This window comes from Gossypium hirsutum, chromosome A08 (assembly GCF_007990345.1).
Source record: "Gossypium hirsutum isolate 1008001.06 chromosome A08, Gossypium_hirsutum_v2.1, whole genome shotgun sequence".
In the NCBI taxonomy this organism is placed as follows: domain Eukaryota; kingdom Viridiplantae; phylum Streptophyta; class Magnoliopsida; order Malvales; family Malvaceae; genus Gossypium; species Gossypium hirsutum.
In genome coordinates this window covers 55353798-55369551 of record NC_053431.1, presented here as the reverse complement: position 1 = coordinate 55369551, position 15754 = coordinate 55353798, and the positions used below count along the sequence as shown (strand labels likewise).

Here is a 15754-nt window from a genome sequence, read left to right as displayed (position 1 = left end):
ACAAGCATTCATAATCTATCAAGAAACGTCAAAACTCATGCTTATTCATCAGTGGCAACATTCAAAATCTTTAACAGTTTTGCAAAATAATCCATGGGCTAACTAGATTAAGCTGCAACGATCTCAAAAACGTAGAAATCATTAAAAACGGGACAAAAATGAACTTACAATTGAAATAGGAAGATTGGCCAAACGTAAAGGAGAAAAATGGCTTCCTTTGCCCTAGCAACCTGTTGGAGAAGATGATAATAGGTGATAAAATGATTTTGTTTTATTTTAATTAACCTTTATTACCAAATTACAAAATTAACCTTATTATTAATTCATTATTTCAATTATGCCAAGCTATTATCATCCACTATCTAATAAATGGTCCAATTACCACATAAGGACCTTAACTTTAAGGTTCTATAACCATTAAACACCTTTAGCTAATAGAATACAAGTTTTACACTTTACGCGATTTAGTCCTTTTTATCAAATTAAGCGCTTAAATGATAAATTTTCTTAACGAAAATTTCACACAATCATATTTTCATACCGTAAACATTAAAATGATAATAAAATAAAAATTTCAACTTCAGATTTTTGTTCCCGAAACCACTGTTCTGATTTGACTAAAAACGAATTGTTACACTTATCAATCTCATACTCATCCATATCCTTGATATACTTGTTGAACCATTTGGAATACTATCAGATACTCAAGAATCTCGCACCCTAAGTGTCAATACATTGCCGAAGCTATCTCAATCTCATATCAAATATAATGCTCACTCTCAAGCTATCAACGGATCTGCACACACAAGCTGGTGGTCATGACGTAGGCACATGGTGCTGCTCACACAAGCTGACGAGAATTCGCAGCACATGTTAGATAACTTAGCCATCAGTAGGACGTATGGACCAGCACCCAAATCACATAACCCCTAATGACATGTCATTTGTATCCTAATTTATTCCTAAGGTTCAATCGGGATTTCACATTTGCCGAATAGTCGTCGAACATATTCGTAAGGTTGTATTCACAAATAATTCAATAATAAAGCATTTAAAACACTATTATATTAATGCTTATTAACATATGAACTTACCTCAAATGTAAAAACGATGAAATGAGTCGATTAGTCCAAAATCTTATTTTTTTCCCCCAGTCTAGATCCGAACTTCGCTTTTCTTGATCTATATGTAATCAAATTTAGCTTATTTAATTTTCATTCTATTCAATTTAGTCCAAAAATCACATTATGGAAACTTTACACTTTTGCCCCTAATATTTCAACATTTTTACAATTTAGTCCTTGTTTCATAAAAATACAAATTCGTGCAATTAGATCCCTACCCATGCTAGCCGAATTTCATATAGACCCATAGCAGCCCATATTTTCATTTATTTCACAGTTCTACCACAAAATTTACAAATTTCTCAATTTAATCCCTAATTGACAATTTTACCAAAAATCACTTTACAAATGTTGGTTATCTAACAACAACCATACATTTTCTATCATCAAACATCAAAATACACAAATATTCATCAATGGAAAAACCCTAAACCTTTAACAGTTTTGTAAATTAGTCCCTGGGCTAGCTAGACTAAGCTGCAACGATCTCAAAAACATAGAAATCATTAAAAACCGAGTCAAAATCACTCACCAATTAAGCCTTATAATAGCCGAACCATAACATGCATCCATGGAGGTTTTTCCCTTTTATTTTTTGGTGGAAGAAGATGGATTAAAAGATGACAATATTGATTTCTTTATTTTTTACTTAACTTATTTCACAAATTGCTAATTTAACCTTAACTTAAACATTAAAATTCACTTAAATGATGTCCAAGAATGTCGACTAAATTTATAAATATGTTAATTAATTACCATATAAGGGCCACTTTAAATTTCTATAGCTATTAGACACCTTTAGCTAATAGAACTCAAGTTTTACACTTTACGCGATTTAGTCTTTTTTATTTAATTGAACACTCAAACGATAAAATTTCTTAACGAAATTTTCACACAATCATACTATCATCTTGTAGACATTAAAATAATAATAAAATGATTATTTTTACCACATATTTGTGGTCCCAAAACTACTGTTCTAATTTGACTAAAAACGGGTTGTTACATGTAGCAAGGCACGAGGCAATAAACATGAGTTCCTCCTAAGCTTGGCTTCCATCAGCTGCCTGTGCCTGAGCATTTTGCTATCGTGGCTGTTACTACTGTGGTTGCCTTTTATTCTTGCACACTTTCTCTAAATGGCCAAGCTACTTACAGGTACTACACTTAACATCCTGTCTGAATCAACAAAACCTTTCTGAACGACCCATCCTTATGAGAACATGGAACATACTTCTTCCTTCCCCCATCTCTCTTTGGCTTTTCTCTCTTATTTGTCAAGACCTTCTTTCCTTTGTAATTTGTGGAGCTCGAGCCTTCTTTACCTCTTTCTTGAAAGGCTCCCTCAACACACTCCTCTTGTTTTAATGCTCTCCTCAGTTCTTGAGCATAAACACATTAATCAACTCTTGTAGTGAGATTGTTGTCAGGTCTCTCGAATCTTCAATAGAGGAAATCTTTGACTCATACCTCTCAGGAAGTGTTGTTAAAACCTTATTAATCACCCTATTATCACTGAACTGGTCTCCTAGCAATCTGATATTATTAACCACTGCCATTATCTTATCTGCATATTGCTTCATTGACTCGGCCTCCTTCATCTTCAAATTCTCAAAATCTCTTCTAAGATTATTGAGTTGTTGCTGCCTGGTCTTGTTTGAACCTTGAAACTCCTCATTTAGCTTATACCAAGCTTCTTTGGGAGTCTCACAGGCCATAATCTTAGTGAAAATCACATTTGAAACATCACTTTGTAGGCACAGACATCGCCTTGTACTTCTTGTTTTCAAATACAAATTATACAATATATATTAGTTGATTAATGTCTAAACTCAACTAATCCCACTAAAAGCAATCTTGAAAGATAAAAACTTAATTTGTACACAAGCTTATTTGAGTCAATCTACACCTAAACACATAAAAAAATCCTACCAACTAAGATTGGTTTTTATTAGGTACACGTAACATAATTTGTGCAGCATGAACCAAAATATTTCCATGCAATTGGTGGATAAAATCCACCTATCCACAATCCGCCAATTAATCAACAACTTCATAGTTCACCGTACAGTGCGTAGCTTGATCATTGGTGAGCTTGTTATTACTTGCCACATATGGAGTGTCCGCCAACATTCTTGCAATTTCAAACTGTCCACCAGATGACTTATGGTTGGACTATCTGCCCGATTACTTATAGCTTGAACTATCCACCATATGTTGACTGCCAAATGTATTCGTCACTGCATACTTGGCCATCTCGCAACATAGACATACAATTAAGAAGACTCAATGTTGTATAAATAAATAAATAAAAAGAAAAGGAAAAGAAGAGAAGAGAAGAGAAAGTCTCAACGCTGAATAATTCCAAGCAGGTCCCTTTGTTTGCATTGCAACTCTTGAATGAGTATTTTTATGTCAACATTTGGTTAACCTTTCCATCGATAACACCCCATCTCTCTGTCTGTCCTTATATTTTTTTTCATAAACCATTCTGTCAGCAAGTGTGGACACAAACAAGCTGTACACATATAATAAGATATACTTGATTGATTTGACTTTAATATGTTAAAATTCATCAAAGCCCACCTACGGTAATTATATAAAGTGGCATGTGAACCCCACCCCCACATCATAGCATTAAGCTCATCGATGCTGATTTAGGCGTTATATATTTTCCTATTAGTAAGAGAGGTTCATTATCAGTCTGCTAAGCTCACTCCTAACATATTCACCCCTAATTGCATGGATTTCAATTCCAAACCATCGCCTTCTGAGGCATGTCAGGAGACCATGGATTTTCTGTCGCGTACTTGGTGCAACTTTGCAGTTCAAGCTCTGCAGCCTCAGCTGCGTGATCAATCGATTGTTGTCTTAGACAATCAAATCAAGGCCCTTGAGAGTGACACCTCATTGTCTTTTACGGTAAATTTCAAAATACTAAAAGATGTTATATATATTTTTATATATATTTGATTGCTGCAAATATTGCATGTCTACGGTACAGAAAAAAAAAAGTTGAATTCAAGTTTTTGTGACTGGCAGAATACGGAGAAAAGCGCAAATATTGATGCTACTGATTTCAAGTCGTCTTTGCCACCATGGAAGTCCGATGATGTGAAGGTAATTAAATCTATCATTATGTTCCATAAAAGCTACGTACTGGAAATGGCCTTGTTAAAGAAATACTTATTTTTCTTAATTATTTTCTTATCTTGAACTGAAGTTATTGACTGTTCATGTTATCTTCAGTCATGGATATGGAAGCAACAAGCAATGCATCCAGAGCTGAACTACAACAGCTGTTTTCGAAAGAAATGGGTAGGCGTTTACAATGCAATCTATATAGGTGTTTAATTTTGTGGAGGAGGGGGGAAAGAATCATACTACTCAGAATTTATTTTTGCCATAAATCCTCGTGTATATGCTCTCAGATGCCCTGGAAGATAGTCCCTTTCAAGGGTATCTCAATCAAGAAATGGATGAAGGAGATGAAAGCAAAGGGAAAGGAAAAGGATAGATTACAAAGAGCAGAAGTGCAGGCAGCAATATCAGTGGCAGGCTTAGCAGCAGCACTGGCTGCAGTTGCAGCCGAGAATTCCAAAAGGGAATATTGTAGCCCAACCAAGGAGGCGGCAGTAGCCTCAGCAGCTGCTCTTGTTGCGGCACAATGCGCCAAAGTGGCAGAAGCAATGGGGGCAAAGAAAGAGCAGCTCGGCAGTGTTATAGCTTCGACCATGAGTGGTACAACTGCAAGTGAGATCTTAACACTAACTGCAGCAGTTAATACTTGTGAGTATAAATGTATATGATATGTCTGAAGCATTTGGCAACAAATGATATGCACAAGAATCAAATATTTGCAGATGAAGGATATAAGCAGACATTTATATAGCACCTGCAATGAGACATTACCATTATTATTTTGCAGTTGCGGATCTTTTTGCAATGATATCCATCGCAGTTAACTTTCATAGTATGTGTTATTTTAAATACAAAATATATATCATGGTGTATGTACATGACTAATTGTTATAGGATTCATAACTATTGAAGTTATGGTCAGCATGCAGCAACCAAGACTGTCAAAGGCACTACATGCAGAAGCTGCTGGTTTACCTAGTCAGCAAGCTGTTTATGTTTCATTTTGTAATCTTAAGTTAGTGTAATGTAACTTAGTTGCTTTGTAACTATGTTAGGTTTATGCTTGATGTAATTTTGATGTTGATTGAGCTGATAAATCAGCTTTGTTTACTTGTTCAAGCTAATTAGCACAAGTTACCATGTGTATTAGTGGTAGTAGGTGAAGTTTAGGTCAACCTACTGTTTTGTCAAGATTGTAAACTTGTTTATGTATTGGCTTTGGGCCATTTTTGAAGTTTAATGAATGAATTCAACAAGTTTTCATCCATATGCTCTCCATTTTTAGTTTTGCTTCAAAATCCATTTGAGTTTTCTGCTTTGTTTCTTCTACAAGTCACGAGACTTGCTACACAAGCATTCTGCTGAAGCTTGCTGCTGCTGCCTCTTGCTCCAACAATTGGTATCTAGAGCCGTATTCTTAGAGGACCTGTTGTAGTTCAACATCAAAACGATGGCATCATCAGGTTTTTCACCAGCTTCACCACCTGTCTTCAATGGAGAGGGCTTCAACATTTGGGCAGTTAAGATGAGGACTTACCTGCAGGCATTCGACCTATGGGAAGTTGTCAACTCAGATGCTGAGCCAGCACCTCTTCGAGCTAATCCAACAGTTGCTCAAATAAGGCAACACACTGATGAAAGAACAAAAAGGCACAAGGCCATGTCATGCATACAGAACTGTGTGACAGATGTGATCTTTATGAGGATCATGGCCTGTGAAACACCAAAGGAGGCTTGGGACAAGCTGAAAGAAGAATTTCAGGGGACTGAGAAAACAAGGCAACAACAGCTGCTCAACTTGAGAAGGGATTTCGAAAATCTAAAAATGAAAGAGGAAGAAACAGTTAAGCAGTACTCAGATCGGATTATGGCTGTTGTAAACAGCATAAGGCTCCTAGGAGAGCAATTCAGTGAAGCTAGAATGGTTGAGAAAGTCATGTCCACTCTACCAGAGAGGTATGAAGCCAAAATTTCATCCCTCGAAGACTCAAGGGACTTGACAACTATCTCCTTAACTGAGTTAATCAATGCCTTGTATGCACAAGAGCAAAGAAGAGCCAGCAGACAAGAGGAGCACCAGGAAGGGGCTTTTCAAGCCAAAGAAGCCTCGAGCATCAAAACTCATAAAGGCAAAAAGTTCTGGAAAAACAGGCCTAAGCCTGATGCTGCTAGGAGCAGTGACCAACTCTGCAGACATTGTAAAAGAGCTGGTCATCCAGAAGATAGATGCTGGTTTAGACCAGATGCAGTATGCCAACACTGCAAGAAAAAAGGCCATGCTGAAAAAGTTTGCAAGAATAGAAGCAAACCAAGACAGAATCAATCTCAGCAACAAAAGGCAGAAGCTCGAGTAGCTGAAGAAAGCAGTGATCAAGAAGAACATGTTTTTGCTGTGTCATGTGCAGCAAATCTGAAAAAGGGTTCAAAGGGCTGGCTTCTAGATAGTGGGTGCACAAACCACATGTCACCAGATGCAACTATCTTCAAAACCCTGGATAGAACCTGCAAAACCAAAGTAAAAATTGGAAATGGTCAGTTAATCAATGCTGAAGGAAGAGGAGATGTGCTGATCCATACCTCCACAGGTGGCAAAATCATTTCAAATGTACTTTTGGTACCTGAAATTGATAGGAACCTTCTCAGTATAACTCAACTACTTGAGAAAGGTTACTCAGTTGTTTTCAAGGAGAAAGAATGTCAAATTTTTGATCCAAGTGGATCAAATCTCATAACAGTCACCATGACTGATAAATGTTTTGAAGTAGACTGGCCAAATGACTCACATTCAGCCTGCATAGCCTCCACTGATGACTCGAGACTCTGGCACCAGAGGCTTGGACATGCAAACTACAAATCCATAGCCCGCATGGTCAATGAAGGTCTGGCAGAAAATTTCATCGATTCAGTGAAGAATGATGAGGTTTGTGAGATATGTCAGCAAGGAAAATTGGCAAGATTGCCATTTCCAACAAGCACAACATGGAGAGCATCAGAGAAGCTCCAGCTTGTGCATACAGATGTGTGTGGACCAATGAAGACTGAGTCTTTCAAAGGAAGCAGGTACTTTATTTTATTTATTGATGACTTAACAAGATACTGCTGGATTTATTTTCTAAAACAGAAGTCAGAAGTTCCATCTGTGTTCCTGAAGTATAAAGCTGCTGTTGAAACTGAGTCTGGTTGCAAACTTAGAGCAGTGAGGTCAGATAATGGAACTGAGTACACCTCAGCTCAGTTCCAAGCCTACTGTGAAGAAGCAGGTATCAAACACCAGTTGACTAATGTGTATACACCCCAACAGAATGGGGTCAGTGAAAGGAAAAACAGAAGCTTGATGAACATGGCAAGATGTCTTCTGTTTGAGAAGAATTTGCCCAAAACTCTGTGGGCTGAAGCTGTTAACACAGCAGTCTATCTCCAAAACAGGCTCCCAACCAAGGCTCTGGTTGAAAAGACTCCATTTGAAGCCTGGTTTGGGTTTAAGCCATCACTGGCTCATCTCAGAACCTTTGGTTGTCTGTGCTACACACAAGTTCCAGCTGAGAAGAGAAGCAAGCTAGATAAAAGAGCTCAAGCAGGGATCCTGATCGGCTATAGCTTGGTTAAGAAGGGCTACAGAATCCTAGAACTTGCTACAAACAAGATATTGGTTAGCAGGGATGTTGTTTTCAATGAAAAAGGACACTGGAATTGGGAGAAGGCTGAACCAGAGGCAGTGGCTGAAGATCTCGCAGTGGACCAAGTTGAAAATGATGAAAACACACCTGAAATGGATGTAGATGATGTTCCAATCAGAGGCACTCGATCACTGGCTGATGTTTATGAAAGAGCACAAGTGGCTACTGTTGAACCAAGTTGCTTTGAAGAAGCAGAAAACCAGGAGGACTGGAAGCAAGCAATGATTGAAGAAATCAGAATGATTGAAAAGAATCAGACCTGGAGTCTGGTTGATAAACCAACAAACAGGAAGATTATTGGTGTCAAATGGGTTTATCGAGTAAAGAACAATGCTGATGGTAGCCTAAACAAGTTAAAGGCTAGATTAGTTGTGAAAGGTTTCAGTCAAAGGTATGGGTCAGACTACCTGGAAACCTTTGCACCAGTGGCCAGGCTAGACACTATCAGACTGCTAGTTGCCTTAGCAGCACAAAAACAGTGGCTGATACACCAACTTGATGTAAAATCAGCATTTCTGAATGGATTCCTTGAAGAGGAGATTTATGTGGAGCAACCTCAAGGTTTCAAGGTGTCTGGCAAGGAAGAAATGGTGTACAAGCTCAATAAAGCCTTGTATGGCTTGAAACAGGCTCCAAGGGCCTGGTATAGCAGAATAGATGGCTATCTGACCAGTCAAGGATTTGAAAGAAGTCTCAGCGAGCCAACTCTGTATGTTAAATCAACTAGTGCTGAAACTCAGCTCATTGTCTCAATATATGTCGATGACCTACTGGTGACAGGAGGAGATCATGAGATGCTAAGCAGCTTTAAAGTCAAAATGCAACAGCACTTTGAAATGTCAGACTTGGGATTGATGTCTTACTTCTTAGGCATGGAAGTAAACCAAGCTAAGAATGGGATTTGGCTAAGTCAAAAGACCTTTGCTATGAAGGTTCTCAACAAATTCTCAATGGAGAATTGCAAAGCAACCAGCACACCAGTTGCTGTTGGAGAAAAACTCTCGAGCCAAGACAAGCATGAAAAGGTTTGTGAAACAACCTATCGAAGTCTAGTTGGATGTTTGTTGTATTTGACTGCTACTAGACCTGATATAATGTATGCTGTGAGTCTACTCTCGAGGTTTATGCATTGTTCAAATGAAAGTCATTTTAGAGCTGCAAAAAGGGTTCTAAGATACATCAAAGGAACTTTGTCCTATGGAATGCAGTTTACCAAGGCTGAGAACTTGAAGCTAGTTGGATATTGTGACAGTGATTGGGCTGGTTCCTTGGATGACATGAAGAGCACTACAGGTTATGCATTCAACATAGGCTCTGCTATGATTTGCTGGAGCTCAAAGAAGCAGGGAGTAGTGGCTCAATCGACTGCAGAAGCAGAATATGTGGCTGCTGCTGCAGCAGTCAATCAAGCCATATGGCTTAGAAAAATTTTGAAAGATATCAATCATGAGCAAAAGGAAGCAACTGAGATAATGTGTGACAACCAATCAGCAGTTGCTATTGCAAAGAATCCTGTTTTTCATGGAAGGACCAAGCACTTCAACATCAAACTTCATGCAGTTCGAGAAATGGAACAAGCTCATGTTGTTAAGCTGATACATTGCAGATCTGAAGAGCAAATTGCTGATATTTTAACAAAAGCACTAAGTGTTTCCAAGTTTCAACACCTGAGAGCTAATATGGGAGTTTGCAACATGCTAACCAAGGAGGAGTATTGAAGTTATGGTCAGCATGCAGCAACCAAGACTGTCAAAGGCACTACATGCAGAAGCTGCTGGTTTACCTAGTCAGCAAGCTGTTTATGTTTCATTTTGTAATCTTAAGTTAGTGTAATGTAACTTAGTTGCTTTGTAACTATGTTAGGTTTATGCTTGATGTAATTTTGATGTTGATTGAGCTGATAAATCAGCTTTGTTTACTTGTTCAAGCTAATTAGCACAAGTTACCATGTGTATTAGTGGTAGTAGGTGAAGTTTAGGTCAACCTACTGTTTTGTCAAGATTGTAAACTTGTTTATGTATTGGCTTTGGGCCATTTTTGAAGTTTAATGAATGAATTCAACAAGTTTTCATCCATATGCTCTCCATTTTTAGTTTTGCTTCAAAATCCATTTGAGTTTTCTGCTTTGTTTCTTCTACAAGTCACGAGACTTGCTACACAAGCATTCTGCTGAAGCTTGCTGCTGCTGCCTCTTGCTCCAACAATAACTATAGCTTCCAACAATGATATCTCTATGTTTGAATTTGAATCCTGTCCTTAAGAATACAATAAACCTTACATTGCAGCGAATGCTTGTTAATTATACATAAAACTTCTTTTCTATGTATATATGGCGAAGTTAGTTGCTATACAATGTAAACCGCACTTAATCTTCAACATAATCTTTACTTAACTGTTGTATCGTTAAGAGGAGCTGCTACCCTTAAAGCAAGAACAGGATGCAAGAACAGATACAATGGTAGTGCCCCACTGCTTCCATTTGAGAACAGCAACGATCTTCCATTTGAGTTTGATAAATGCAGGTCAATGCTAGCAAAGGGTGCTGAGCTTGGTGTAGAAACACCAGATGGTTAGTAGACTGTTTTTTTTTTTTCCACTTCTCTAAAACAATATAAGCAATCGGTAACTGGACACTGCTATATTGGATTTGAGAAAATAATTTACGTATTTGGAGGTTTGATTCTGAACAGCGAAATACATGGTTAGATGGGCCTCCATAGACCTCAATGGTGATTCAAAGGTGAGATAGTGCTGAAGCCTCCACTTTGGTAATTAACAATAAATTAAATGCTTTCTTGGCGTGCAAATATTTATTCATTACAACTAGCTGGTAACCAAGGTCATAATCAAGTTTTCATTCCTAATAATGCTTTGCAGGTTATTATTAAACTAAGGAAGCTAAGCCTGTTGAAAAGCAAGAAAGAACGTGAGGCTCATAATTTTATCATTTCCAGTCCTCCCCCTCTTTTTTTCTTTTCAAAAAGTACTCCATAATTATTTAACTAAAAAAGCTTTTTTTTTTTAATTTAAGTCACATGAATTCATTAATTCAGGCATTATACTGGGCCTGCATGCTGAGTTGTATAGAGATCCTGCAGCTGATGAGACTACTGACACATGTTACGTAGTCGTCTTGACGACAAATTCGGGAATGGTTAAACTTGACATGGTAGATGATTACCAGCTTTATAAGACATGGTCTACAACCATTTATCACATGCTTATGGTTTCCACTTCTCTTACCAAATATGATCTTCAGCTCTGCAAAAACTGAAGTTACTGTGCTTCTTGGTCATGTGCTGCATCTGTAATATCATTGTATATTGATTTACTTTGGAATAACTCTTGTTGGACAATCATAAGGAATTTGTTGTTAGATTATCGGACACTTATTCAAGTTGATGGTTACAAGAATTGTCAAATCTTGTTTGTAATCGTCTCGGCCCTTTAGATCTATTCTGCTAATTAATTACAAATATATATTTATATTTTATGTTAGCCCTGCTGTGGTTGCACTGTGAATCATAGTTCACTTTTCAACTGAAATTTATGACATGTAAGTCAGATTATATTTGATGATGAGATTTCATCAAATAAAAATATTGTAACCATCCGATTTTAAGCAGTGTCAGAAAATATAGTTTTAGAAATTTATTTAAGTAAATTAAGATCGGATGAAATAAAAATTAATGAACTTATTAAGAAAATATATTGAAGTTCGGTTATGTACTTTAATCGAGAAAATAGTTAATTAATGCTCAAACACTAAATTGTAAAAGTTCATGTAACAACCCGTTTTTAGTAAAATTAGAATAGTAGTTTCGGGACAACAAATTCAACGTGAAAATATTTATTTTATTATTTTAATATCTACAGTAAGTTAGCAATGTCGTATAAAATTTTCGTTAAGAAATTTTAATGTTTGCATGCTTAATTAAGTAAAAAAGACTAAATCGTAAAATGCGCAAAAGTAGAGTTCTAATAGTTAAAGGTATCTATTAGCTATGGAATTAAATTGTTAAGGGATTTATGTTGTAACTAGACCATTGTAATTATGAGTGGACATTTATGGACATGAATTAGGTGATTTTAATGTTAAAATACAAGGTTATTTATGTAAATTAATAAATATATCCTAATTAAACTAACTAGTCCATTTTTTGTCCATTATGAAGTATAATGGTCTAATTACCATTTAAGGACCTCTAATTTAGAATTTCATGACAATTAGACATCTTTAACTTATAGAATTCAAGTTTTGGACCTATTGCAATTTAGTCCTTCTAGACAAATTGAGCACTCAATCGATAAAATTTCTAAACAAAATTTTCACACAATTATTCTATTATGTTGTAGAACTTAAAGAAATAATAAAATAAATATTTCTACTTCAGATTTGTGGTCTTGAAACCACTGTTTCGATTTGACCCAAAAACGGGCTATTACATCAAGTAACTACAAAACCACAGATAATCTCCAATATTTTTTTAATTGCAAGATCAAACAATATTTCAATCACAGAGTATACTAACATAACATTGCTATACCGTGGCTCTAATACCAATTGTTCGAGACACCCAGTAATATCCCACAATATAATTAACATGACAAATAATTATTAATTGTTTATGGTCAAGCTCAAATTTAACATATTTAACTTTTATTTGTCAAAATCGATTTGATTCTATAAAAAAAACCAAATCGATTTGATTCTATAAAAAAAAACCCTTCATTTTGTTTCAATGTTTAAAAATATTTTATATATAAATTTAAATAATAAAAAATATTCTTAAAATAAATAGAATTCAAGTTCCATGTAAATTTTAAAAAAAAATTTATTCCTATCTAATCGATTCAAATTAAATCAATTTAAGGTGATACTGTGACAGCCTTAAAGTGACCCTAGTCGGAAAGCGGTTTCGGGACCGGTAAACCGAGTCACCAAATTATTTGAATATGATATTTATTGTCTAAAATATGTGATTATGAATGTGTGAAAGTTTTAAGCTTCGATTTAGTAAATTGCATGTGAATTTAGTCAATAGGACTTATGTGTGACACTTTTGAAATGTGATAGGTTAATCTATAAAGATCTATTAGTGCATGTAATCAAAGGGGTGGACTTGCATGTCAATTTCCCCCATTTAATTACTAGTGGCCGGCCATGACAAAGGGTGATGGGCAAAACATGTCATAAACATGTTATGTTAGTGATTTATGTTAGGAAAAATAAAATAAGGAGTATGGGTAATAAAATAATGATGGAAAGGTAAATGATGATGAAAAAAATTGTCTCATCCATGTTCCCCCCCCATTGCCGTGAATTGAAGAAAGAAAACAAAAAAAAAAGTGTTCATTCTTGAACATCTTTGGCCGAATAGAGGAAAGAAAGGAAGGGGAAGAGCTTGAGAAAATCGGCTATGGTGGTTTGCCAAACCAAGGTATGTTTGATGTTGTTCCATGAGATTCATGCATATTTTTTATGTTAGTTTGAGTTCTACCTAGCCCATGGTTTAAATCTTGCTATGTGATGAAGATGATACTCGGCCATGGGTGTTGTTTTCTTGGTTGGTGTTTGTTTCATGCTAAATCTAGATGAACAATGGGGGTTGTCATTTAGGTTAAGATCAAAGAAATTAATCTTGTTAAAACTTTGAACTAATAATGCCCATATGTGTGATAGCCGAACATAGACTTTGTTTAAAGTCTTGGTCAAAGGCCGGTTAAGTGTTTTGGAAATGATTAAGCTAGGTGTTTGATCTTTTTGGTTCGGCATAGTATATAAAATGTTGCTAAATGGAGAAAAAAATTCGGCCAGCAAGAGGTGTGCTAAGGCCGAATATAATTTTGTATATTAATGAGTAATGCATGTGTTGAATTGATGGAATGGAGAGGATGTTTTAATAGTTCAATATGTGTATTAGCCAAGTTTTGAACTTGAAACAAAATGGTATTTGGTCAATACAAGTGACCATACTTGGAGAATGTATTAAGTATGCAATCGGCCTCAACATAGACATGCATGTTCGGCCACACGAATGAATGCATAGATTGATGTTGTACATTCGGCTATAGGTAAGCATAATGATGATCCTATCTTGACTTAGACAATCGGCTCAAGGAGAATTTGTTAAGTGCTTAGTTAATTGATATTAGGTTAATGATGTGTGTATTTGGTCATAAAGGTGCACATGAGGAAATGTTTGATTAATTGTACTAAATTGCTCAATGTGATTAAAAATGCCTATGACCATTTTGTATTTGAGCTAAAGGTGGCCATATGACCTATCAAACTCTTTGTCATATTCGGCCATAAGCAAGCATAATGAGACTTTAATAAGTTAAATTTGTTTGGATTAGCTCAAGAGCTTAGAGGACCACAGTTGGATAAGGGAAAGGAAAAAGTGATCGAATAGCCGCCGAAATTGTTCGACCACCTCCGAGGTAAGTTTTCGAGCAATGAGACTTAGTTTATGATTTTATTAAGTCATGATGTTTGAGCATAACAAATATACGGTGATATGATGATTCTACTTGAATTATATGATGAGTAAGTTAGTCTATACGCATGACGGGTAGCCATATGTGCATAGAGATCGTGTCATAAAGCAAACTAAACCATGCTGTTTGTATGTGGCTAGTGAGCCGAAAATGGGAGTGCTTAATACGTGACTTGTGTTTGAACTCTAATTATGAAAATGAGATATAAATGTGTCATGATTTATTGATATGTGCATGAATATTCGGATGATAACCGGGCTAAGTCCCGAAGGCATTTGCTCTAGTGACTAGTTCCGGGCTAAGTCCCGAAGGCATTTGTGCGAGTTATTACATCCGAGCTAAGTCCCGAAGGCATTTGTGCGAGTTATTACATCCGGGCTAAGTCCCGAAGGCATTTGTGCGAGCTACTATATCCGGGCTAAGTCCCGAAGGCATTGGTGCGAGTTACTATATCCGGGCTATGTCCCGAAGGCATTGAGCGGGTAGCTATATCCGGTTAAATCCCGAAGGTACTTGGCTTGGGAATGAGCGACCTTGCTGTAATAGTTTCAATTAATATGCTCGTAAAAATCCCAGCAAGGAGGTATGTCTCGTATATGTATTGATTTAGTTGATCCCTTACAATTAGTATTCGCTTAGTCGATAAATGAGCTACCGGCCTTTGGCTAAGTTGATCTTTTATGTATGAATATAAGGGTTGGTAATGTGAAGTAAGTATGATATTGAGAATTTGTGCATATGAAATGATCCGTTTAGCCATATGAATGCTACACTTTAGTTGTGTCTAATTTCATGGCTCAAAACTTACTAAGCATTAAATGCTTACTCCGTTTCTTTGAATCTTTGTTTTATAGATTTTGGTTCGTCAGCTATCGTACTCGGGATTATTGAAGTCGAAGTCGCCCACACTATCAAAACCCCTTTTGGTACACTTTTGGTTGAACTTTGAAATGGCATGTATAGGACTACCCTTTTTTATGCTGGTCATGTACCTTTCGATATTGTACAAATTTGGATAGCCATGCGAAAATGGCTTATATATATTTTTGAGCATAATGTTATAATCATTTTGTATGTATATGGTTATTGAGAGGTGTGGATATGCTTGGCAATGATTGGCCATTGGAATGGTTAATCACGATCATACTTTGTGCTATATATGCTAAAGGGTTAGTTGAATCATGGAAACTATGTAATAGGTAAAGTCTACCTTAAAGGCAGATGCTAACAGCAGCAGTGGTGTGAATTTGAAAAATCACTAAAAATAGTAGGAATAGAATTAAATAGTGAATAAATTATGTAATCGAACCT

General features: G+C 36.3%; 1 protein-coding gene across 1 annotated transcript; it reads left to right on the top strand.

Annotated features, from left to right (window-relative positions):
• Positions 1 to 3841: 3841 nt before the first annotated feature.
• Positions 3842 to 11419, top strand: LOC107903861 (VAN3-binding protein). Its single transcript, XM_041074283.1, has 9 exons — positions 3842 to 4046; positions 4167 to 4244; positions 4374 to 4442; positions 4556 to 4913; positions 8748 to 8754; positions 10351 to 10511; positions 10633 to 10682; positions 10820 to 10868; positions 10996 to 11419. The coding sequence occupies exons 1-9, from the start codon at positions 3867 to 3869 to the stop codon at positions 11214 to 11216; spliced, it is 1173 nt and encodes a 390-aa protein (XP_040930217.1). The 5' UTR covers positions 3842 to 3866; the 3' UTR covers positions 11217 to 11419.
• The last annotated feature ends 4335 nt before the right edge of the window (positions 11420 to 15754 follow it).